The 27,598-nt window shown below is 40.8% G+C and overlaps 1 protein-coding gene across 3 annotated transcripts in view; it reads left to right on the top strand.

The window, feature by feature from the left end:
• The window catches only part of LOC140729623 (uncharacterized), a 71,188-nt gene that overhangs the window by 15,765 nt on the left and 27,825 nt on the right, over positions 1 to 27,598 (top strand). Inside the window, exon 1 of one of the 3 annotated variants that reach the window (XM_073049587.1) lies at positions 20,016 to 20,079. The exons of 1 other annotated variant lie outside the window; for it this stretch is intronic. In XM_073049587.1, the coding sequence (XP_072905688.1) occupies positions 20,036 to 20,079 (44 nt within the window). In that variant the 5' untranslated portion in view covers positions 20,016 to 20,035. Of the gene's footprint in view, positions 1 to 20,015; positions 20,080 to 25,847; positions 25,892 to 27,598 lie in introns of those variants that run through there. One more of the 3 variants, XM_073049588.1, reaches the window with a different exon arrangement.

Raw genomic sequence — 27,598 nt, 5'->3', positions numbered from 1 at the left:
GCTGAGTTCTCCTTTTCAAAACAGGCACAGAAGGTGTTGAGTTCATCTGGTAGTGAAGCATCACTGCCATTCATGCTATTGGGTTTCGTTTTGGAGGAAGTAATGTCTTGCAAACCCTGCCAGAGTTGCCGTGCATCCAATGTTGCCTCCAGCCTCATTCGAAATTGTTTCTTCACCCTTGAAATAGCCCTCCGCAAATCATACCTGGTTTTCTGGTACGGGCCTGGGCCGCCAGAGTTTAATGCCACAGATCCAGCCTTCAGCTGACGACGTACCTCCTGGTTCATCCATGGTTTTTGGTTTGGGAATGTACAGTAAGTCTTTGTAGGCACACACTCATCCACACAGGTTTTAATGAAGTCTGTAACAACTGCAGCATACGCATCCAGGTTCGAAGATGAATCGCTGAATACAGTCCAGGCAACTGATTCAAAGCAGTCCTGTAGGCATTCCTGTGCTTTCTTTGTCCATACCCTCTTGGTCCTCACTACTGGTGCTGCAGTCTTCAGTCTCTGCCTGAACTGTTTTGTGCACTTTATGCAGTCCTTGGTAGGTCTGTAGTCTAGTGTAGTTTTTTTCTGTGTTGTTTTCACGTAGTTCAGTGTAGATTTTGTGTTGTTTCATGTAGCACCATGGTCCTGAAAAACATTGTCTCGTTTTTACTGTGTACTGTACCAGCAGTTATGGTCGAAATGACAATAAAAAGTGACGACTTGACTCAGGGGGTAAGAGTACAGCCAGGTGATCAGACTTCCCAAAGTGTGACCGTGGAATAACACTGTAGGCATTCTTGATGGTGGTATAGCAATGGTGTAGTGTATTGTTTCCTCTAGTATTGCAAGTGATCTGTTGATGATAATTGCTTAATGATTTTTTTCAGACTGGCCTAGTTGAAATCTCCCAAAATGATGATGAAGGCGTTAGGGTATGCTGTTTTGTGCATTTTGATCCCATTGCTCAGATCATCTAAAGCCTGATTGACATTGGCCTGAGGTGGAATTTAAACTGCTACCAAAATAACCCCAGAGAACTCCCTCGGTAGGTAAAAAGAATGGCACTTAACTGCTAGATATTCCAGGTCTGGTGAGCAGAATTGGGACAGCATTGATATATTTGTCCACCATACTCCTCCACCTCTGCTTTTGAGAGATTCTATAGATCTATCCTGACATGTACAGTAAACCCGTCAATCTGGTTCGCTGCATCCAGTACGGAAGGGGTTAACCAGGATTCCATGAAACAAAGGACACAGTTGGTCCTAATGTTCCTCTGATTCAGCATCATGGCTCTGAGGTCATTGATTTTATTCACCAGAGGCTGCACGTTTGCCAGCAAGATGGTCGGCACAGGGAGTTTAAAACTCCGTTTTCTTAAACGCACTTGTAACCCTGCTCTGCACCCACACTTCCTCTGTGATATCCCACGTGGGCGCATCCGACCTCAGTCGGTGTTGTTTCCATCAGTTTTAAGCAGCGATAGTTTGTTTAAATGCATTAAGACATCTTTGACTGTACTGACCTTGGAAGCAGTTGTGCTTTTTAGCTGTATCAGGCTGAAACGGGAATATTTAATCGTATCCATTGAGAGTACTGCTGCTACTCGAGATGCAACTTGGCGCCCCTTTAGATACTTGATAGCTGCATGGACTTGGTGGGGTGAAGGACCCATTTTGGTGCTGCATTACTCAATAACAAATCTGTGGTTCCATGTGAAGGGAAGTCCAACCTGGAACAGCTAGCGGTCAGATGTCATCCTCTTTACCTGCCATCATCCAGATAGCGGTGTACATTTCGTCTCAGGCTGGCACTGGGGGAGCTAAGCTCCATAATCAGCAGGTATGAAACAGTACACCTTGATGTTTTGGAATTTCAACCAGGCCAGCTTGAAGAAGTTTCTGAAAAATTACCCTCAACATATCAGCTGTGGAACCAGAGGAGCCGACTTACTTGACCACTGTCATACCAACATCAAGAACACTGACTGGGCCATCCCACATCCACACTTCGGAAAGTTTGATTGCCTAGCTGTACTTCTACTCCCATTGTATAGGCAGAGACGAAAGACCACAGCACCAGTGGTGATGATCAAGAAGGTATGGTCAAGAGAGGTGGTGGAGCACTTACAGGACTGCTTTGAGTCAATGGATTGGACAGTTTTCAGTGATTCATCTTGGACTCTGTATAAATATGCCACACTTGTCACCAACTTCATCAAAACTTGTGTGGATGAGTATGAGAACATAATGGATCTATCCAAATCAAAAGCCATGGATGAACCAGGATATTCATAGTCTGCTGAGGGCTAGATCTGTAGCATTCAAAACTGGTAATCCAGAATTATACAAGGAAGTTCAAGTACAACCTGCAGAAGGCTATTTTAAGAGTGAGAAAAGAATTTTGATTGAGGTTAGCGATGGAATCGGATGCATGTCAGTTCTTGCAAGGTTTGCAGACCATTGCTTCCTACAATGCAAAACATACCATTTTGAATGGCAGTAATGGTTCACTCCCAGATGAGCTCAATGCCTTTTATGTACACTATGAAAGGGAGAATAAAGCTACATTTATGTGAATCCCTGTAGCATTGGGTGACCCTGTGATCTCTGTCTCAGAAGCCGACGTTAGAACATCTTTCAAGCAGGTGAACCCTCAGGAGATGACAGGCCCTGATGATGTACCTGGTGGGGCTCTGAAAACCTGTCCCAACCTCCTGAGGGGAACATTCTAGGACATCCTCAAACTCTCAAAGCCACAGTCAGAGGTTCCCACATGTTTCAAAAGGGTGCCAATCATACCAGTGCCCAAGAAGAGCAGGGTGAGCTGCCTCAGTGACTGTTGCCAGTGGCGTGCGTACCTACTGTTATGAAGTGATTTGACAGGTTGGTCATGGCTAGAATCAACTCTTGCCTCAGCAAGGATCTGGACCTGCTGCAATTGACCTATCACCGCAATAGGTCTACAGCAGATGCAATCTCAGTGGCTCTGCATTCGGCCTTAAGTCACCTGGACAACAGTAATACCTACGTCAGGCTGCTGTTTATTAACTACAGTTTAGCATTCAACGCAACCGTACCCTCAGCTCCAATCAACAAGCTCCAAAACCTGGGCTTCTGTACTTCCCTCTGCAGTTGGATCTTTGACTTCCTCATCGGGAAACCACAGTCAGTACAGATCAGAAATAACATCTCCTCAATGACAATCAGCACTACTGCACCTGAAGGTTGTGTGGCTCTACTCTCTCTACACTAAAGACTGTGTGGTTAGGCATATTTCAAACGCCATGGTAAATTTACCAAAGGCGCAACTGTTATCGGCAGAATCTCAGATGGTGACAAAGTGTACAAGAGTGAGATAGATTGGTTGGATGAGTGGACATACTTTTAATGAGTAAGAAACTCACTCAGTGTTAACTTTTCAGAGACTCAATTACTTAGTTTGAACTGCAAGAGACTCAAATGAAATTTCTGCCTTTTTTTGGTTGCATCTACTTCCGACCATTTTTCCTCCCCTTCCTGATGAAATATGCACAGGGAGGTGAGTGCAATGAATTGCCACCTACCTTGTGACCAGTGATGACATGTTATTGATGAAACCTGTGGCTAATTTTCATAAATTAGCCCATGGAGTGGCCCAGTAGCATAGTGGTTAGCACAACACTTTACCGTACAGGCGACCCAGGTTCAATTTCTCCGTTCTCCCCGTGACCATGTGGGTTTCCTTCAGGTGCTCCAGTTTCCTCCCACAGTCCAAAGATGTACCAGCTGGTTAATTGGTCTTTGTAAGTTGTCCCATGATTGGGGTATGTTTATATTCACATTTGCTTTGTGAATTATAGATATTTTGTGTGCAGTTAACAAGCCTTAATTTTTATATTTTGCATTTACACATGCAGGTTATTTGACTGGGATTATATTTTCTGTGATAAATTTGTTTGCAAGAATTATGTAAACAGTGATTTTAAAATAATAAGCTGTTTGGTATCGAAGAATCTCAATCTCCAGAAGGAGTTTCTGCTGAATAGATTTTATAGGTATGATGGCTTTATGGTGTACTTTAGTTTGGAAGATCTCACCCAAAACAGGATAGAATAAGATGTGAAGGAGTCCAATGCAAACTGAAACAGTGGATAAAATAAACACTCATGGGCAAAGTATTAAGGGATTTAGTATTTTTGAAAATGGAGAAGTCACTGGGCTGAGATGAAGTTTATCCAGGACAGTCGAAATAAAATTGCTGAGGCTTTAACTAATATCTTCAATTTGTGTCTGTCTTCAGCTGCGGTCCCAAACTATTGCATGACATCTAATATTGTACCACTGCATAACCAAAAGAGGAATGGTAAACTTAATTATTAACTGGTGGTCAAACATTATCAGAATCAGTTCTGTGATTCCCTGCAAACCTTCATTTGAAAACGTGTAACTTAATGAAGGAAAATCAGCATACATAATTCGTGCAGAAATTGCAGATGCCCAAGCAGAGGTATTTAAAACATCTTCAGCCACTGGTAAGGTGCCAGAGGATTGGAAGAGAGCTATTGTTATTCAGTTGTTTAAGAAAGGCTCTAAGAATAAGCTGGGAAATAATCGGGTACCTCTTGTACCTAATAAAGTACACACTGAATGTATTTTACTGCTGTAGCCCATCCACTTCAAGTTGACATGCATGCTTAGAGATGCTCTTCTGCACACCCTGTTGTAGCACATAGTTACTGTGGCCTTCCTGTCAGCTTGAACCAGTCTGGCCATTCTCCTCTGACCTCTCTCATTAACAAGGTTTTTTTGCTCACAGAATTGCTGCTCACTAGATGCATTTGATTTTTTTTTGCACCATTCTCTGTAAACTTTAGAGACTGTTGTACTTGAAAATCCCAGGAGATCAGCAGTTTCTTAAAAAAAATCAAGCCACTTCGTCTGGCACCAACAATTATTCCACAGTCAAAGCCACTTGGATCACATTACTTCTCCATTCTCACAGTCTGAACCTCTGGACCATGCCTGCATTCCTATATGCATTGAGTTGCTGCCATATGTTTGGCTATTAGATGTTTGCATTAATAAGCAGGTGTATAGGTGTACCTAATAAAGTCGCCATTGAGTGTTTAAACTGGTGAACCTGACATCAGTATTTGCACAACAATCACAAACAAGAGAAAACCTGCAGATTCTGGAAATCCAAGCAACATATGCAAAATGCTGGAGGAGCTCAGCCAGCCAGGCAGCATCTATGGAAAAGTATATTGTCAGTGTTGCGGGCTGAAACCGTTCAGCAGGACTGAAGAAAAATGCTGAGGAATAGTGGTAAATTATTGGACTAATTATTGCAACTGGCAGAACTTTTTGAACGAGCAGGTAGTTTGGTGTGTAGGCTGGCAAATGAAAATTCAAGGAACTGCTCGACATTCTGCATCTGACATTTGAGGGAGTGTGCAGAGTTTGTAGAGGATATTGCTAATCATCAAATGTTTTTGCTTAGATGCAACCCTGAGGTGAAGATAGATGAAACCCCATAAAAATGTCAATAAAGGTATGGTTGCCTTGGCTGAATGCTGGTAAGTGCCTTTGGGAAATCACTGCCTTTGGCAGTGAAAGGCTGCAAATCACATGGGTAACAAAGCCCTTGCTTGTGCTGTCGTGGAAGTCACACCGCATCTGAGTACCCATTCAAAACTACCTGACGTCATAATTTCCACAGGATGGGGCATATTTGCATGGATATGCAGATCCCTCAAAGTTTCTAAAAGTGGAGACATTAGCATGTTCTTTTTCTTGTGTAAACTGGCATGAAGCACCTGTATAGGACAAGCTTAGAGTGATAGTTTGCTGGTGGAGATACATGGTCAGTTCCCTATTGTGATCAGTTCCCTTAGAGTGATGGTTTGCTGGTGGAGTTACATGGTCAGTTCCCTTTTGTGATCAGTTCCCTTAGAGTGATGGTTTGCTGGTGGAGTTACATGGTCAGTTCCCTTTTGTGATCAGTTCCCTTAGAGTGATAGTTTGCTGGTGGAGATACATGGTCAGTTCCCTATTGTGCTGGTAGGCAGAGTCGTATATCTCTGCTCTGGACCACAATTTGGGACTGTTTCAAAGAATGGCCACATTAGGATCCTTGATACATCTGTGGGGTGAAATGACCCTGTCCAGGAAGAGAACTGGACCAGTTAGTTTTACAGGTGACAGGAAGACCAGGTAAGACTCATCATTACAACACTAACAAAGTGACTAGAGAATGAGAAAACAGTGGATACTGGCCCATTATTTAGAAAAGGGAGTGTGAGTATAGCTACAGTGTTAAACATGGTGAATGTAGGTGATATTTCACATTGTTGTAACAGCAGTTTAGGCACTGATGTACTGCTACTGATAATGATGGACTCTGAGATGATAATCCATCTGTAGAGGAATTCTTGGCTCGGTGAAGATTTGGTCAATGCATGCAAAGCTTGCTTGGGCAAGAATTTTGTGGAAAATCCATAAATGTGGAGCCAAGCAAATTTGTGGTGGAATTTGAGTGTACATGAAGAGGTGGTATTCACAGACTAGGCATTATGGTGTGAGTTGGGATGTGGGTAGGATTCAAGAGTACCTTCAGAAATGTTAAAATACTTTTTGGGGGAGAGAGGTAGAGAATGTATATACATTCAAAGGACATTTAATTAGGTACAGGAGTGGAACCCAGTGTGCTCTTCTGCTGTAGCCCATCTACTTAAAGGTTCGATGTTGTGCATTCAGAGATGCTCTTCTGCACACTGCTATTGTAATGTGTGATTTTTGAGTTACTGTCACCTTCCTGTCAGCTTGAACTAGTCTGGCCATCCTCCTCTGACCTCTTTCATTAACAAAGTGTTTTTGTCCACAGAACTGGATGTTTTTATGTTTCTCGCACCATTCTCTATAAATTCTTGAGAATGTTGTGCGTGAAAAGCCCAGGAGATCAGCAGTTTCTGAGAGACCCAAGCCAATGCATCTGGCACCAGCAGTCATTCCACAGACAACATCACTTAGATTACATTTCTTCCCCCGTACTGATTGTTGGTCTGAACAACAACTAAACCTTTTGACTATGTCTGCATGCTGTTATGCATTGAGTTGCTACCACATAATTGGCTGATTAGATATTCGCATTAGCGAGTAGGTGTACCTAATACAGTGGACACTGAGTGTACATCTTTTTAGTGAACTGTTTGTACTGTGTTTGGCGTTAGTTAAGGAGATTTGGTTAAAAGTTCTAACCTGTTGATTTATAAAATTAAACAACAATGTCTAAACTGGTAACTGTAGATAAAGTTTCACAATGGATGCTGTTATGAAATTTTATCTGTACTGATAGGAATAATTCAGTGAGAAAGAAGCAGATACCTAACAGTTTGTCAAAATTTTCCTTTGTGGATTGTTATTTCATTTGTTTAGTTTTGATGAAATTTGTGCATCATAAAAAGGTGGCTTTCATAATTGTTTTATGGATCCCAGGCTAAAATAGGTTGTACTCGGCAGATAATAAAATTTGAATGCAGCTACTTTGGAAAGAGCCTTTGAGTAAGTCGCATTTCAAGAACATAATTAAATAAAAACATCCTATAGCAAAACAAAAGCAGATGCATTCTTTCACCTGTTCCATCTGCAGATTTCACATGCTAATATCTTCAGTGGCAGCTTCTGTAACTAGCAGATGTGTAAGGATAGATGAGAGGCTCTGCATTTTACTCCATCGTTAAAATACTGAGTTCAGCATCTGGTAAACTCTCAGCATTCACAAAGCCTGGCCACTTCATGCTTCCCCGTATAGTTTCTCCTCTGTTCATGCATCACACTTCTTCCTCAGCTGATATGTTGAACCACTGCTGTGCCAGGAGCAGTGTTACACAGGCACAAGCATAATGACTGGCCATCTGCTCTGCTCTCTTTCACCGCCTACTCTTCATTTAGTGACCTTATGGTCACATTGTTAAGAGAGAAAAGCGTACAGTATTTAAGAGCCTTGAGATAACTGCATCAGAAAATCTACCTGCACCTTCAAATATATAAAATGATTGTTGAAAATGTTCCTCTTTGACATGCACTTTCTGTGAAGTACCAGAAGACATCTGGTTATCAATGGGTTAATTGAGTTTTGTTAATATGCACCCCAGAGAACACGAGTGCTGCAGAAAGTAGTGCCTTTGTTCATTTACTGAATACCTTTTTAATCAGTATTGGTTAGTACTAGGCTGTGGAAGTCAGAGTGAAGCTGTCATCTGCTATTTGTCATGCTCCATTTTGTCTCGTTGGCACTTCCTACAGCATGGTTGCTACACTTCATAGAATAACTTCTGGTATAGTGAAGTGTGGGGCTAGAAATTCAATTGTATTTGTTTCAGCATTGTGTGTGGGGGGTGGGGGGAATAACATTTATCTGTTCAGAATAGAGAGCATTTACAGTAATTTCTGGGTGAAATTGCATCACTTGGAAATTTCATCTGGGTACTTGCATCAGATGTATATTAATAAGATGGATACTATAGGATAGTGATTAAATCACAATACTTAAGATGGTGGGGGATGAGAAGGTAAGATGGAGAGGAGGAATTAAAAATATATAATTTTAGAGGGTTTTTTTTTTTAGAATTTCTACTTGAATGAATAAAAAAACCATATGTGAAGTTATATTGTTCTGAGATTGTTTGGTAGTGATTTAAAAAAAAATTATCCCTCTCTTTCACTTCTACATGTGTAGACAGGCCCTGTTTACTCCTTAAATTTTTTTCCATGGCTTTTTTGTGTATTTTCATGCCAAGGCTCTGGGAGACATCCTCGTAAAACTTATGAAGGTAGGCAAAGCAGGAAGATCTTCTCAATTTCTTTTATTTCTAAGTGGCTATTAACATTTGATGAATTTAATTTCATTATCCTTTGAAAATTTATTTTCTGCACTGTGAGAGCAGGCGGTGTAGCAGTTTTGGTCAAACGTGTCACAGGAAGTTGCTGTCTGATTAGCTGTTTAGCTATGGATGTGGTTAGACTCTACATTGATTCTGTTCCATAATCTCCAAGAAAAAAAGAGAAAGAAGATACAGAGTTTTAAATTGAACAAGCAGACTATAAAAGCAGATGGAAAGAACTGCAGATATATAGGAAGAAATAGAATAGTTAAAGTAAATGTCCTTGCAGAATCAGGCTAGGGAATTAATGATAGAATACAGAGAAATGGCAAGAATTCTACGTAAATGATTTAACTCAGTTTTCCTGGTGGAATTGACGAAAAACAGAAATAATAATAAACAAGAGACTACCATTTGTTTAAAATAAACTACAAGTTAAACTAAAGGAGCCAATAGCGACAGAGCCGGTGGGCCTAAAGACCTACACCACGGGGTAATTAATGACATGGATATACATATTGTGGATGCATTAATTCCTGCCTCTGGTGTCCCTCCCCCTTCCCTTTCTCCAATGGTCCATTCTCCTGTCCTCTCAGATTTCTTCTTCTTCAGCCCTTCACCTTTCCACCTATCATCCCCCCACCCATTTACTGTCCCACTCACCTGGCTTCTCCTATCAGCTTCCAGCTTGTACTCCTTCATCTCGTCTCACCATCTTATCCTGGTGGCTTCCCCCTTCCTTTCTAGTCCTGATTGCGATTAAAATGGTGCTGGTTAATTGCACTTTTTCTCAGATATGGTCACTGAAATCAATAGCTTGTAAAGTCCACTTTGGAGGTAAGCTTTTGAACTGTCTGTATGACCTGGGCAATTGGCACACTTGGCAATGTGGAAGATCAGTGAGATCTCGGGGCCTTTATCCATAGGACACTCAAAGCTGCGGCTCAGGTTGACAGTGTTGTTAAGAAGGCATATGGTGTGATGGTCCTCATCAACCATGGGATTGAGTTCAAGACCCATGACATAAAGTTAAGGTTATATAAGACCTTAGTTAAACCCCACTTGGAGTACTGTGTTCATTTCTGGTCACTTCATGCAGTAAGGATATGGATACCATAGAGAGAGTGCAGAAGAGGTTTTCAAAAGGTGTTGCCTGGATTGGAGAGCATGCCTTATGAGGATAGGTTGAGTGAACTTGGCCTTTTCTCCTTTGAGCAACGGAGGATGAGACGTGACCTGATAGAGGTGTATAAAATGATGAGAGGCATTGATTGTGTGGATAACCAGAGGCTTTTACCCAGAGCTGAGATGGCTAACACAAGGGAACATAGTTTCTAGGTGCTTGGAAGTAAGTACAGAGGGGATGTTGGGGTAAGTTTTTCATGCAGAGCGTGGTAGGTATATGGAATGCACTGCCAGTGACCGTGGTAGTGGTGGATACAATAGGATCTTTTAAGAGCCTCTTAGATAGGTACATGGAGCTAAGAAAAATAAAGGGCGGTGCAAGTGGGGTAGTTCTAGGCAGTTTCTGGAGTAGGTTACATGGTCAGCACAACATTGTTGGCTGTAGATTTCTATAATTCTATGAATTATTATTAAGAGTGAGATTACATATTGTTGCAACGGGATCTGTGGGTCTTGTACATGAAACAAAGGGCTGGGGTGCAGGTATAGCAAGAAGTTGAGAAAACTAATGCAATTTTGCTTATTTCAAGGTACATGGAGATTTCTTACTGAAATGTATTACATTCTGAGGGAAATTGGATGCTATGATGGCATTTTAAGAGGGATATCTAGAGCTGGAGTGGGGACTCTACCTTAGAGCTATGGAGGCAAATCCTGATGAAGGGCTTCGGCCCGAAAAGTCGTCACGACCTCCTCCCATAGATACTGTCTGGCCTGCTGAGTTCTGCCAGCGTTTTGTGTTTTTATTTATTTCCAGCATCTGCAGGTTCACTGGTGTTCACTCTGAATGTTACTGGTTTGGATCCTCAAGATTAGTTATTCTATTTTAATTCAAACATGTAGGCAGTAAGTAAGTTGTCATGTCACTGATGTCCTTGGTTGCTTTGTCTTACTGTGACGAACCTGTGCGGCATATGATTTCATATCTTTATAATTTCTTCAGCACCGGGATGTATATTACGCCTTTCACTGTAGGAGTTTTGGGAGTGTGGAGGAAGTGGTTTATTTTTATAAAGGATAGCCTGTCTTCTCTGCAGGAAATCTCTGTGCTCTGTAGAGCACATTCATGTGTATTAACAGATGACAAGTTCTCTTAAGATATCAGATCAAGATGGGGCCAGGCTGTTATGTCTGCCAGGTTGGTGGCTCAGATAGTTGCTTTTTAGGTTCATTAGGAACGTTTGGGGGACAGTGTGGGGAGTTAAGGCTTAAGTTTGGGCAGTGTTTCCCAACCCTAAAGCACCTTCATTCTTGCCAAAACCCCTCTTGGGCACTATGTACTTTCCAGTGCCCCCCATAGTGTAAAAACATGTCTACCATGTGTTAACGTGAGAAAAATGATTCTGCTTTAAATTTGTATTTGTCTTTAAACCTAGCTTACACATTACCTGTGTGCTGTATAGCAGCTTTGATGTGATCCTTGAGCTTGATGGTTTTTAGCAAGAGTTGAAATACCTAGTTCAAGTTGAGAGGCATTGATCGTGTGGATAGTCAGAGACTTTTTCCCAGGGCTGAAATGGTTGCCACAGGAGGTTTAAGGTGCTGGGGATGCTGTTCATAGACTTCAGTTCAGCATTCAACACAATCATCCCTCAGAAACTGATTGGAAAGCTAAGCCTACTGGGCCTGAACACCTCCCTCTGCAACTGGATCCTAGACTTCCTGACTGGGAGATCTCAGTCAGTCCGGATCGGGAGCAGCATCTCCAACACCATCACACTGAGCACGGGGGCTCCCCAGGGTTGCGTGTTCAGTCCACTGCTGTTCACTCTGCTGACCCATGACTGTGCTGCAACACACAGCTCGAACCATATCATCAAGTTTGCCGATGACACCACCGTGGTGGGTCTCATCAGCAAGAACGAAGAATCAGCTTACAGAGAGGAGGTGCAGCGGCTAACGGACTGGTGCAGAGCCAACAACCTGTCTCTTAATGTTAACAAAACAAAAGAGATGTTTGTTGACTTCAGGAGGGCACGGAGCAACCACTCCCCGTTGAACATCGATGGCTTCTCAGTAGAGATCGTAAAGAGCACCAAATTTCTTGGTGTTCACCTGACGGAGAATCTCACCTGGTCCCTCAACACCAGCTCCATAGCAAAGAAAGCCCAGCAGCGTCTCTACTTTTTGCGAAGGCTGAGGAAAGTCCATCTCCCACCACCCATCCTCATCACATTCTACAGGGGTTGTATTGAGAGCATCCTGAGCAGCTGCATCACTGCCTGGTTCGGAAATTGCACCATCTCGGATCGCAAGACCCTGCAGCGGATAGTGAGGTCAGCTGAGAAGATCATCGGGTCTCTCTTCCTGCCATTATGGACATTTACACTACACGCTGCATCCGCAAAGGAAACAGCATTATGAAGGACCCCATGCACCCCTCATACAATCTCTTCTCCCTCCTGCCGTCTGGGAAAAGGCTCCGAAGCATTTGGGCTCTTACGACCAGACTATGTAACAGTTTCTTCCTCCAAGCTATCAGACTCCTCAATACCCGAAGCCTGGACTGACACCTTGCCCCACTGTCCTGTTTATTATTTATTGTAATGCTTGCACTGTTTTTGTGCACTTTATGCAGTCCTGTGTGGGTCAATAGTCTAGTGTAGCTTTCTCTGTGTTGTTCTTTTTTATTACGTAGTTCAGTCTAGTTTTTTGTATTGTGTCATGTAACACCATGGTTCTGAAAAACGTTGTCTCATTTTTACAGTGTACTGTACCAGCAGTTATGGTCGAAATGACAATAAAAGTTGACTTGACTTGAGTAGGTACAGAGGAGATGTCAGGGGTAAGTTTTTCACTTGGAGAGTGGTGAGTGCGTGGAATGGGCTGCTGGAAACGGTGATGGAGGCGGATACGATAGGGTCTTTTAAGAGGCTTTTAGATAGGTACATGGAGCTTAGTAAAATAGAGGGCTATAAGTAAGCCTAGTAATTTCTAAGGTAAGGACATGCCGAAGGGCCTGAATTGTGCTGTAGGTTTTCTGTGTTTCTAAGTTGTGTAATAATGTCCGTTTTTGTGTGTTCACTGCACTGAAACCTCTTTCAACAAAGTAGGAGGATGGAAATGCAATGAAGAGCAGTTTGGCTCTTCTGCACAGACCAGAAAACTTTATATGATAGTGTGGCCACATACCACAAATGCTGACATTTTGGAAAAGCATTTTTTAGATAGATAGATAGATACTTTATTCATCCCCATGGGGAAATTTTGTTAATTCCTTCTTGCAAGCCGTCTTCCTGTAAAAGAAATGGGTTAATTACTCAATCCAGAATTTTCAGATTGTTCAAATCCTTGAATTGATTCTGAAAATCCTTCTTTAGTAACTGTAGGTGTGGGTTGCAAAACAGCATCTGTTAAAGAGAGTGTCATACATTCCATGCAGGGAAACTGTGAGAATATTCTTCTCCCAATGTTCCGCTTATAAGTTTCCAATTTTCAGATTAAAAGTTGACATTACACTCTTAAACTGATATTCTCACCCCGCAGTTTCATATTGGAACATTCATTTTGTCATACAGGTCAGCTAGGTGTGCCACATCTCCAAGTAGAAATTCAGTCTTGTTTCCCAAACTCTTGTCAACTTTGAGCAGAAATTCTACCACTGTGTCAAACAGATCAAAGGAACATTTTAAGCAGCTGCCTTTTGTCAGCCAGCACACTTCAGTGTGAGGAAGCAAGTGTTCAAACTCTTCATCATTACCTTGGCATAACTGGTGAAATATTCTGCTATTTAATAGATGAGCTTAATTTTGTTAGCAGATATTACAAGAGTCATGCTTGAAAAAAATCATTGCCTGGTGTTTTTGGCTGTGGGATGTTAATGATGAATTACACAATGGTTTGTCAACAGACTTGGAAATTCTTTTTTCATAAATGCCACTAAACCAGCATGTCGACCTGTCATATATGGTGCTCCATGTATTGTACAAGAAATTATATTCCTAATCAGAATACTTTTATCTTCAATATACATTTTGAACTCGTTGTAGCTTAATTCTCTGTTGATATTTGATTTTTTTCTCTTTTTACGGAAGAGCATCTCCATTAACTTTTCTATTACCGTTAGCAACATAAGCCATTAGCAATGCCTCATTGTCTTGCAGTTGACTTATCCAATTGTATCCCAAATTCTGATTTTTTTTTTTTGTGTAGCTCTGTGTAGTTGATACTCAATGTCTTCACTCATTTTGTCAATACAATAAGCTACAGAGTTATTACTCGGGAATTGATTTTAAAATACTGGGATCCATTTTGAGAACAGTGGTGAACACTTATGATATAGCAGGCATTATTCATCTTTCACCAATTGTATGAGACTCTCTGTACTTTGCTGTCATTTTGGAAATGTTATAAAAAGCAACGAGATCACTATTACAGTCATTTTTAGCTTTCCTAGCAAATGACTCAAGTGTGCAATGCTATTCAAGTGCTTTCTTCATCTTCTGGGACTGAGTAATACCATAAGTAGCCTTTTCAGGGTGTCTTTTGCAGAAGTGTTCCTGCAATCTTGATGGTTTCATGGCTTCATTGGACAGTACAGTGCTGTATTAGAAATGAGACACACGGGGCATTGCTGATCTGATGGGGGTGGGTATGTAACATCGTATTGATGCACTTTCTGTAGTTTCTGTTTCTTAGCAGGGTTAGAATTCAAGGCTTCATCACCTTGCATATTTACCATCATTAACGGGGCTAAATTAAAATTTTAAAAATCAACATAAACTGGGAGTGCCTATTGGATGTTGATGACAGCAGTGAGTGGATGGAATGATGGCAAAGGAACAGTGAGGCGAAAATGAAGACAATCACAACAGCAAAAATCACATTGACAAGGATTCAGATTTGAAAATGAACGTTAATTCGGGATAGAGCTGGTGTTCAGCAAACTACTCCAGTTAGTGTGATTGAGGCTTCATAATCCCCAAAGATAGTTCTTGACCACACATATGAAACCAAGGTTGCTTTGAACACCTCAAGAAGAATCCTTGGGGTCAGCAGGTTCACTGATTGGCTCTGTTTCACCGTTTGGTTCTGGCCAGTGCTGTATTGTTGCACGACCTGTTTTCAGTAGATCTGTAGAGAAAGCTGAGAGTTGTACTTATCAACTGTTAAATCGCATTAACTCATTCTGTGCCGCGAGTCAAGGGAAACTGTTGGGCACCCTGTTTGCTAATTTGTGCGTTCCCAATAATGTCCGTTTGGTTGGTGAGGTTGGATGAGATCAGAGTTTCAGACGTGTTGTTCCGGGTCCTGTTATCGGCAAGTCCAGGTGTAGATACTGAAGATCAAAGTCCAAAGGCGGAAGACTGAAGTTAGTGAGTCCAGTGGTTGAGGTCCGGTGGTTGAAGACTTTGCTCAGTATGTCCAGAAATCAGGATGCCCAATTTCTGTGAGCCTGGAGGTGGCCTGTTTAGAGGTTGGAAGCCTGTCTGTGCATTTGAGTGAGTAGGTTGGATGAAAGGGGCTTGTGTTGCTGTTGTTGTTCTGCTTAACATTGTCAGAAGATATGTATGTGTGGCAACACTTGCGGGCTGCCTCAGCCTATCCTTGGGTTGCATTGGTTGTTAACAGAAACGGTGCATTTCACTGTATGCTTCAATATACATATGATAAATAAATGAATCTGAATCTTTTAATGTATGTTATTTTCCTATTACATTGGACATTATTCAGCCCATTGAGTCTAAGCTAGCTGTCAGAGTAATCCCATCAATCCTATTTTCTAATGACCTTTTTGCTCACATATTCATCAATTCCACCCAAATCTCCTGCCACCTGTCTTCAACAGGATAGTTTTCCCATCTGTGTACCTTCTGGGATGTGGAAAGAAACTGGAGAACCTGGAAGTAGTCCAGAGCAGAGGTTCCCCACCTGGAGTCCACAGGGACGCTTCCGTTAATTGTGAGGCTTCACTGCATTTTAAAAAAAGTAGAGAGCCCCTGGTCTAGAGACACAAGAATGCAGATGCTGTAATAAGGAGCAAAAAGTAAAACAACTGCTGGAGGAACTATGTGGGTCAGGTAGCATGTGTGGAGGCAGAGGGATGGTTGATCTTTTAGGTTGAGACTGTGCTTCAGTCCTGAGAGTGTCAAAGGGAGACAGTATAAAGAGGTCAGAGAAAGGGGGAGAGGTAAGGGCTGTCAGGTATTGGATGGAACCAGGAGTGAGAAGGAGGTTGATAGGCAGATGGAGCCAGGTTGGGGAGAAGTGGAGTTGGACAAATGCAACCTTACCTATACCTAGTGACCACCTGTACATTTACTTGTTAATGCAAATGTCTGGTCCGCCAATCATGTGGCAGCAACTCAATGCATAAAAGCATGCAGACATAATCAAGAGGACCAAACATCAGAATGAGGAAGAAATGTGATCTAAGTAACTTTGACTGTGGAATGATTGTTTATGCAAGGTGGGCTGGTGTTAGTATCTCCGAAACTGCTGATCTCCAGTGATGTTCATGCACAGCAGTCTCCAGAGTTTATGCAGAATGGTGCGAATAACATTCAATGAGTGTTAGCTCTCTTTGTGAATGAGTGATGTCAGAGGAGAATGGCCAGACTGGTTCAAGGTGAAAGGAAGGTGACAGTAGCTCAACTAACTGTATGTTACAACAGTGGTGTGCAGAAGAGCATCTCTGAATGCAGAACCTGTCAAATCTTGAAGTGAATGAGCTACAACAGCAGAAGACCACACACATACACTCTCTGGCATTTAATTAGATACGGGGCATACCTCATAAAGTGGCTACTGAGTGTATATTAGCTTTGTCTACACTGTTGCCCTCTATCACCTGTTGGATAGGTGGAGTCTGACAAGCTAGGTGGGTGAGTAGATTAGATATTATACAATTCTTCTGTTGCTTGCATTTCAAGGCAAGGCACAATGTGCTTGGCGCCTACCTAACTGTTTAACTGTCATCTTGAGCAGTCATGGATAAGGGAGGAAGCTATAATATATTTTTCAGAAAGGCTTTAAGGAAATTCTTGGAAATTCTGCCCTCTTCTTCAAAGTTACTTGGCCAAGTAGATGCTGAAAGTTAATAAAATTAATGTTTAATATGATCTAAGTAAGTAAACTTGCATTCTTGTGTTTAATCCAATCTGCAGTGACAATCTTAGATATGAACTAGAGTTTGTAGTTTCTTTCAAAATAACGGAAACGTGAAGTATCCTGCTCACTTCTGTTTTTTTAGCATGTACTCTTGGGGGTGTATTGAATGTTGACGGTGCTTCAATGAAAGATCACATCATACAAATTTCATAAGTATCTGCCAACTTGTTCACAGTGGTCCTCTGTCTGGTGCCTTCATAAATTAAAAATGTTGCTTTCAATTTAATTTTCCCTCTAGCTCTCTCCTAGTTGCTCCTGAGCTGTGTATCTGGGAGGATCTGTGAAGTTTATAGTATTTATGATGCTTCGTCTGTGGGGGGGCCCCCTGATTTAGACCATGGTGAATTGTTCTGTCTGAATTGAGCATCCATGTTCGCTAATTTATGAAACTTGCTTCATAAGGGGTTTTTTTTTTGGTTGAAACATAATACAAAATAAATGTACCAGTTTGTTTGGATGAAGTTAATTACCTCATCCATAGTTAACAACAGAAAAGTCCAAGTCAGTAACAAGAGTGAAATTGTCTACACTTCCCCTCAATATGCTGGGATGTTGACATAGAATTCTGGCATCCCCACTTCGCCAAGTCAGTATGCAAGAGGTGGTGTCAGTGATATCCTGTAGGGCTGTTATAACTTTCATAGACAGAATCAATTCTAAACAATTAGTTTGACTTCAATCATTTGTAAGTTAATCTTGTTGTACACAACATTGCTGACTGAGGTACCTCCTTCATATGCAGTCCCTTGAAGCCAAAAATGTCTTGCTTTCACTTCAGTTTGTGGAGTCTAAGGAGGCAGAGGAGACTAACGTGGAATCTTTGGACTCTGCTTTCGATGGTGCAGGAGGTACTTAACAGGGTGAATGGTTTGGGGGAGATGATCACTACTTCCATTTGTATTGGGATTCTCTGTGCTCATGATGAAGGAACTTGGTTTTCAGTTCTATCCCAAATACTGCTCCAAATGTCTGTGAAGAACAAGAATTTCAGGATATATACCGCATACTTTCGATGATATTAAATTGATCTATTCTTCTGTTCTGAGCAGTTAAGGGTTCCAGATTCCTCAGGATCAAGGATGCTTTGAGTAAATCCTTGGATAATTTCTTTTGATAATCTTGGAACTAAGAAAAGAGTTTTGGCTTTGGGGGTCCACGCAGGGCAAGTGAAGAATGTGGCATCTCGATGTCTGGACCTTGTTGCCCAGGGAGGGAGCACTGATATCCAATTGCTTATCATACCAGTGAATTTTGTAGAGACCAGAATTGGTGATACTTCTCCAGTGCTTTGAGATGCTTGCTGTAGGTAGTCCATACTTCAGAGGTATACAGATGGGGTAACACACATAAAATGCTGGAGAGATTCAGCAGGTCAGGCAATGTCTATGGAAAAGAGTAAACAGTCGACATTTCAGGCCGAGACTCTTCATCAGAAGGTTGAGGTTCAGGATCACCAAAGTCCATGCACCTTATACAGGGTTTGAGGGCCTAAGCTTCAAGCAATCTTTTCCTCAGACTTTCAAAGGCATTGTGAATTTCATAATCAATACTGTCTTCATTTTCCAGGATCATATTATGAATCTTTATTGTTGGACATGTTATTTCACTTGGGAGCAAGTTGGAAGAGGACCTTTTTGTTCCTTGGATGTTTAGTGTAAGACAATTCTCCTGTGCTTCGGTGAATGAGACAAAGGTGTTTCGTTGCTCAGCCACTATACATGGTTCAGTTGCAATCTGCAGCATTTTTCCTGAGGTTGGGTGTCCTTGGTTCTGGCGCAGAGGAGGTTGGGGTTGAACAGCATGACATGTGTCCTGTAGATCAGATCTACTCTAGCGGGAAGCTTGTTGGAGGTGAGATACATCAATGCAGCATGAGGTATTGTGAATAGCATTAGAGCAATACTGTGAACTGGCATTAGATCACAGTGGTTAAGATCACATTGTGCAAGCTGTCTTAAGATAAAGATGACTTTTTTTCAAGCTGTGAAATGTGAGTAGGATGCTCCATAGTTCCCCTTGATTGACACGGTCAGAGGTATATTCAGTCAGGAATGAACATATCTCACTTAAAGTAGATATACAGACAAGATTGTTTCCATTATGCCTGAGATTGACGCAATCCACACAGATCAGCAGAACAGCTTTATGGCCACGAGGAAAAGCCATTTGGAAGATGGCTTTACCTATGGCAAAACTAGTGGGACCTGTTTTAAGTTAATGTACAGTCAGTGATAATATGGCAGTTTTGTGACTTTGGTTATACTGCACCAGCATATTTTCCAGATATCTGAGTATTATTTCTATTAATGTTGCAACATATTTTTGAATTTACTTTTTTGGGATGTTACATAGGATAATAAATTTTCCAATAAACCTGATACATTGAAAGGGAGGGTGATGCTGGTGAGTGAGAAGGAACGGTGGCAACCTTCACCTCATGAGCCAGATTCTGAACCATAAGGATTTCTGAATCATTGAATCACAGATTATCGGAGTTCTATTTTAATCAGATTTTTTTCCTGAAGTTTGTCATGTTTAGAGCATCTCTAAGCTTCCATTTTGCATGCTCTTTTATCCTCAGCTCCTCGGACATGGGAGATGAGTTAGTAAAGTCCTTTTCATTAAGTTTTAGAATATCTGCAAGGGTACTGTTTGTTTCTGAGGCCTTGTTGCTTTTTTTAGTTGGTATGTGGCCTTTTCAGCTACTTGTCATAGTGATGTAGGGTGAGGTTGGGCTGGATAGATTGTTATTGGGTAGAGCAAAGAATGTTCTTGTTGAGGAGTTTTTCCAATGTTCTCACTTCATTGGGCACAGACTGCCGTCCTGTGTTTGATGAGCTCTATTTCTTTTTTGTTTCTTTATAGGATGAGCCCTGGGTAGTAGATGGTTTTGATTGCAATGAGAACTTACACCTGTCATTATTATGAGTGAGTTATTGTTCCTCCTACATTCTTTGTACTCACAGTGTGTTCTTTATGCCATGAGTATTATGTTGGACCTTAGTCTTCAGAAGCCTGTCGGAGTTTCCATTCCAAAAATTTTGCCTTAAGCTGTTGGATTGACTTAATCTGTAATGCAGTTTCCTTCAACTTTGCAATAAAAATGTCATGGCAAGAGCATTGAATGTCTCAAGGAGCCAGTAGAGATTGTTCTTTTCAGTCTCTGTCTCAATAACAAGCTGATAATCCTCAAATGCTAGGAGCCTGAGTGCCAATAACATTTAAATCCCTCCAAAGTCTACCCAAACTTCCACTTGTGGAAATGCATTTGGCTTCCGTCCCAGAAAATACCAGGACTGGTTTAACAAGAACAGCCAGGAAATGAATAACAAATGCAAGGCTTTCTTGACTGACGTATATTTGAGCTTTTAATGGCATACAACACCATGATAACTCAACATAGCCACTCTAGACTGGAAAATGAGATTACATGTGAAGAATCCAATTCCTTCAGAAAAATTATTTTGGATTTTTTTTTCTGGCCCAGATGGGGTGCTACCTCCAGTTTCAGATTTCAGGAAATGATAGAAAGGATTTACAGCACTAGCAAACCAGGATCCATTCTGCCACTGTAAGGTGTTTGTATGTTTTTCTCATTACTTTGTGGGTTTCCTCTGGGTGCTGTGGTTTCTTCCCACATTCCAAAGATGTATGGGTTAGTAAGTTATCTGTTGCAAGGGTGTAGTTAGATGTTGTGAGCTCATTGGGCCAGAAGGGCCTGTTCCATGCTATATCTCAAAATAAACAAACAAACAAGTTAATAGTAATGTGTCATTCCTGCTGCATGAACAATGAACTTGGACTACAGTGTGCTTTCTGACTATAAGCCAGTTTAGCCAAATTATTAGATGTGATTAAAGTTCTTAAAGCACACATACAGTATAACCTCTGCCAAATATGGAATAAAATTTTTAATCATTTTTTGTGAATTAGCATTAAATTACATAATATAGGCATTTTATTTCAGCAATTAAACTTAATAGATAAACAATAAGCTTTACTGTGTTCTTCCAGTTTTTTTAAATAATGCAATCCTTTGTCAAAGATATTCATATTATTTGCTACAAAATTAATAAGAAAACCTATTTCCATAAGAGGAACTAAATTTTAAAATTCTGTACATTGGCAAAATCACAAATTTTTATTGCTAAAGTGTACCAACTGGGATATGGAAAATTTCCCTCTTAATTGTTTTTTGAGCGACAGGGATTCTTTCAAAACATGAGACCATCTGCCCGGAGCAAACTGTCAAGATGCTGAGCTGTTTGGTTTCCTCACAATGCTGTTTCTCATATAAAATATAATATAGGTAATATTTGCACACAATTGTAAAATTTTTACTGTGTTTTCATGTATCCTATTTTGCAAGTTTGCAGGAAATTATTTTCAAAAAATTCTTCTGTTTTTGCAATTATAAGTGAAGCAAAAAGGTGGACTTTGACCTGGATTATTGCCATGTGCTGTTGTTCCTTATTTTGAAATCTTCTGTCATTATCCATCCAAATAAGTCATAACAAGGATTAATAGTATGTGTGCTTTGTGTTCATTTCTGGTTGAAGCATAATTGTGCAATATCTTTGTAATCCTAAAAAAGAAATTTGAAGTCAGATTGTGCCTCTAATTTCTGCTGCAGATGGCATGCCAAATTAAATGATTAGCTCCTTTCTGTGATTCGAACATATGCTGTGGAGGTTTGAAGAATTAACATTACATTCTTTGTCTGCAAGTAGTCAATGGCTATTCATTTATCTGGAAAGGCTATCAACAAATTTATCTTTTTTAAAAAACAGGCTTTTACTTAAATTGAAATAATCTACCTTTTTGTTTCTGGTGTTTGATCAAAATATTTTAACTTGCCAATCTATGGAACATAAAGATTTAATGGCAATTTATTACAGTTCATGTGGATTAAGAGGACTTTATTTCTCAAGCATGGAAAGCCATAACATCTTTTCACTTTCTGCAAACATTATTGATTAATTGAATAAAACGTAAGCAAGCATCATCAGCAAATATTTTTACAATATTGTATATACTTCATGCGACTAAAATCTTAATTTTATTCTGGAATTTTTGAGGTAAGTGGTAACTTGCACTGTACTTAGCAGAAGTCTAGAGCTGTATGTGATTGTTCTATTCTAAAAGCAGAATGGTTTACTTGGATGATCCTGTATCCTCTTTTTCCTGAGTGAAGATTTTTTGAGGCTGACAAGATGTCAAATAGACCAGCTGCCAGAAGTTAAGCAGTTCCAACTTTAACTAAATGCTATGTGAAAACAACCCATTTAATTGTTCTTTCCATTCATCCTTTGCCTATCTTCTGCATCAGTATTCCATACAACAATCACTGAGAAATGTCGTATGAATCAAGGTGCAAATGAACTTGAACAAGAAGAATATAGTTAATTTCAACTTTCCCAGTAAGATTAACATGAACTTTGAAAGTTGGTAGCAACCAGACACAATGCTGAAGGAACTCAGCAGATCAGGTAGCGTCTATGGATAAGAATGAACAGTCAACATTTTTGGACTGAGACCCTTCTTCAGGACACCGAAGTTGATTTGTGCATCTCAAGTACCAAACTGCACCAATAGCAAAAAAAACAAGTATTTGCCTTTTATGGCACATCCCTAATTTCTGAAACATTCCACATTGATTAACAGAAAAATTTGAGCATAAGAAATAGGAGCAGGAGTCGGCCATCTGGCTTGTCGAGCCTGCTCCACCATTCAATAAGTTCACAGCTGATCTCGCCAAGGACTCATCTCCCCTACCTGCCTTTACCCCATAACCCTTAATTCCTCTACTATGCAGAAATCAATCCTACCTCATCTTAAATGTATCTACTGAGGCAGCCTCCACTGCTTCAATAGGCAGAGAATTCCACAGATCCACCACCCTCTGGGGGAAAGCAGCTCTTCCTCATCTGCACCCTAAGTCTACACTCCTCGAATCTTGAGGCTATGTCCCCTAGTTCACGTCTCACCTATCAGTGGAAACAACTTCTGAAATCTACCAATAAATCATATATATCAGGTTATTTTGGGAAGGGAATATTGTAGTTTAGGGTATAGCTCCCTAAAGACACTGTGAGAATATTACATTTGAAATGTCTTTAAAATTTTCAGATTCAGATTTATCACAGGTATATTGAAACATGCAATGAAATGCACAACCAGCACACAGGTTTCGCCATTTACTCTGGTGCCAACATAGTGTCAATGATGATCAGCAGAACAACATGGAACATGACAAAACAGAACATATTCTTCCCTCCCTACCAAATGTACATACAGAGTCCTCTAACCTCAGGCCAAGCCATCTTCAGCCTCCAGCGGTCTCTTGGATTCACATACACAGGTCTCTAACCTCCCAAGCAGACTCACAAAGCTTTGCACTCTTTGGACTCTGACCTTCTGCCCTTGATTTCTGGAACTCCGATCAGCCTTAGGACCTCGACTTCTGGACATCCGATTGGCCATCAGTCCTTGACTTCTAGACCTCTGATCTGATTTCAGGCTTCAATCTTTGGTGTCAACCTAGGGACTCACGGATGATGATGGAGGACCCTGGATGAGGGCTTGAAAACCAGGCCTTAAGCACCAGACTTGCCAATGACAGTCCCTGAACATCCTCACCAATCTGCCAGCCCAACATCCGACCACCACCACACCACTGGCCTGTGAACGTGGAGCAGAGACTTAGACTCTGGCCTGAACTCCAATTCCCCTACATCTCTTAACCTAACACTCCTCTCTGTCCCAAAAACCATCCCCATGAACCTAACAAAATTCCTAAAAACTAACTAAATCTGATACCCAACCTCAATGGAGACTGTGGTGGTGCACCATCTTGATTATAAATAAGAGACTACACTATTTACAGAGGAGGTAGATAGGAGGTACACCATTATTGATGATTTTCATTGACACTTCTGGGGATTGCAGTGCCAGCTAAAGTTGCAGCGTCTGTGATAGGGTGATAGAGGCTGTGGCACAAGAATTAATGTGGATCTGCAAGAATGGGTCATTTGAGAGTTGGGATAGGGGATTCATTTTATGTGAGATCAAGTTAATGGTGGTGCAGGATGATGGTTCACTGAGATGTTTGGTCACTTTTGTAGGTGTGACAGGAGGAGAAATGAATGAGTTATGTTGAGGTGAAGGTACAATATAACTCCAGTAATCCATTATTCACAAATCGTAGTGGATCACCAGGTGGTACTCGCTGCACTCCCTTCCCTTACGCTGGGGATGGGACAGGCCCCAGTGCTTGCACACTCTTCCTATTCCCCAGATTCTGGGTTATCAGAGTCTCCCTTTAGCTGGTCATGGCATTGTGGAGAACTGGGGTGGAACAGAATGTAGTGTTAGTCTGCTTCAGTTTCAGATAGTAGATGATGAAGAACAGAATTTTTGTGGCTATATCATCTCTAAGTTAAAGTGGCGGGAATTTGATTCAAATCGTGTTAGATGAGCAGAGTGATAAACTCTTGACATGAGAATAGTTGGAGTCCGGTCCGTTTGCGTATATGTATAATATTACATGAAATCTTGTCTTCTCCCCACTCCTCTATCCTCCTGAGTTACTGATTCATAGGATATAGTTTCCTGGGTATCAAGTATTTCTTGTTAAGTTGATATATTCTCCAGAAATAATGTGATATTAACAATAAAAGCAGGCCAAATAGTGTATGGGTGAGCCATAGACAAACTAGATATCGTTCTCATTCAGCATTTCCAAATGCAATGCTCCAGGCTGTCAGTCAGTAGTGACTGGCAATATTCTTAAAGAAATACAAGTTCCAATCAAAAAATATTATGCTTCTGCAGAGGTTTTATTGCCAAATTTTCTGAGACATCAAAACACATCGAAGACAAGAATTGAGCTTGGAGCCACTCTGGTGCTTTACTGCGAAAATGCACCTTCTGATTTATTTAGAAGACTGCGAGATGGATCCATGAACTATACTTGCACGATCTCAACTGTTGCACAGCTGCAGTGTTTCAGGTGTTGGAAGCGTTCCTGCTGCTAGTGGCTATTAAATGATCCTTGCTAGAAATGATTTGGGTGGGCTTGGCTCTGATGTAAAGCAGTTTGCTGATGCTCACTGCTCGGACTCTCATTTGAGAGACATGGTACAGTGGGAATGATTAACACGCCATTTCAAATCCAGGCTTGGAATGAAAGTGACCCTGTAGGTGCAATATCTGAGTCCCATTGAAGTGCTGTTTGAATTAGGTATGCCTTGATCCAGTTCCCAGAGGATTGTATCCCAACAAGCAAAACTGCTTTTACATTGGTAATTGGTACTTTCGTTCATTCAATAATTTGCAGTATTTAGTGGGAAAGCAATTGTTCAGCAAATCTCTTACTAGACCATAAAACATATATTATGAGTTTCCTAATAAGACAGGAACTGTCATCGGGGATTGTATTTTATACAAGTCTTAAAATAAAATATACATGGACTTTTAACATACTTGTATTTAGGCTCAACAGAGTTTTTGACTCCATCCTGTTCTAAGAACCTGCATAAGCAGTGTGCAGTCTTTGGATGGTATGCAGCTTCTTTAGTAACTGCATCACTAACCTGCAGTGCTGTGACCCGCCAATGTCACCAGGATTGATGTGCAGCGCAGTATTTACGAATACTTATGTGTGTGAAATCAAGTGGTTTCTTTTTCTCTCTCATTGTTGAAGAAGCTGGATGAAAGTCAGCCTGTCTAAAGTAAATCTGTGAGTATAAATTGGGATACTTAAAATAAAATCTAAATGAGCACTGAATTAGTTACATTTGTAAGGGAATAATTATGATCAGTGATGATACTCCACATCTCTGGTAGGCTGCCAAGAAAATTCAAAAGGTTTCTCTTTTTTTTTTTCTGGAGTCCGTGCAAAGCTGTACAGACAAATAGATGTGAGGCCTACATCATATCGAGGCCCTGGAGATGTGCCATTGGTCTTTCATTACCTCACATCTGGAGGACACCCAGACAGTTATTTATTGCTTTCAGAGCTTGATGTTTATAAGCTGCAGATCTATATTACTGTTCTGTACCGATCCAAAATGTCTGCACAGACATCTGAATAAAGCAGCTTCAAGTATTGATTTCATTGTCTGTGATTTCACTCCAGTAGAACCTCTGCCTGGAACTGAGTTCTTTCTTCATGTAAATACATATAGGCTTATCCATCACTCACTCACTGAAAAGCCATTGGAAAATGGTAAAATTTCTATGGATACACAAATAGTCCCCCCCCCCCACATTTTGTTGTCATCCTAGTCATCAGTTAATGTGCTGAAAAATATTTCTGAGCAAATTTTATCTCTTGCTTGTGATGGGGTTGGCCAAAGAGACGGGAAAATGCTAAAGTGTAAAAAAGATTACTTCAGTGGTGGCAAGAGGTATTAGAAGAGTTACTTCATAAATCTCAGCAAAGATAAGGGAAAGATTAGATTGTCCTATGAAAAGGGTACAGTGTGGTCAAGTACAGGAGTTAAGGATAATAACAAAATGAAAGATTTTTTTTTAAAAAAGGGAAAATTCTGATAATCCAGTACTCTAGATATTAGGGCTGAAAATGTTGGAGCATATTTTCAGTTCAGTATTTAGATGTTACACAGTAGGGTAATAAATATAATAGTGTAACATTTACAGTGAACACATTGAGTTTAATGGCAATCAGAAAAAGTTTATTAATCACTGACATGGTGTGAAATTTGTTGCTTTGTGGCAGCGGTATGGTGCAAGACATAAATTACTATAAATTATGAAAATATATGACTAGCACAAATGACAAATAATGAAGTAGTGTCAATGGATTCATGGACCATTCAGAAATTTGGTGTCAGAAGGAAAGAAGCTGTTCTTAAAATATTGAGTGTGGACCTTCAAATTCCTGTACCTTCCTCCTCAATGACAGTATTATGAATGGATGGTAAGGGTCTGTAATGATGGATGGTCCTTCTTAAGGCACCTGCTCTTGAAGATGACCTCACTGGGGGGGAAGATTGTGCCTACGATGAAACTGGCTGAGTCTGTGTAATCCTGTGTATTTGAGACTCCATACTAGTTGAATGTTCTCCACCATACTTCTGTAGGAATTTGCAAGAGTCTAATTAAGTTGATCTATGGGCGTGCCTTCTTCATGATTGCATCAATGTGCTTACAAGAGAGGTTGTCGGAGATGTTGATGTCCTGGAACTGGAAGTTGCTCATCCTTTCCACTGCTGATCCCTCAATGAGATCTTGTGTGTGTTCTCCCAACTTCCCCTTCCTGAGGTCTACGTTCAGTTCCTTCATCTTGTCGACATTGTTTTGACACCACTCGACAGTTGGACTTGAATGAATCAGATGCAGAACCATTGCAATTTCTGAGCAACACAGTTCCGGATTATCAGAGTTTTATCATACGGTGTTGAGAAGGTTAGTTTCAATTTAG

The sequence above is a fragment of the Hemitrygon akajei genome, chromosome 6, assembly GCF_048418815.1.
Source record: "Hemitrygon akajei chromosome 6, sHemAka1.3, whole genome shotgun sequence".
NCBI classification, from domain to species: domain Eukaryota; kingdom Metazoa; phylum Chordata; class Chondrichthyes; order Myliobatiformes; family Dasyatidae; genus Hemitrygon; species Hemitrygon akajei.
This window is presented reverse-complemented; position numbering and strand designations above follow the sequence as displayed.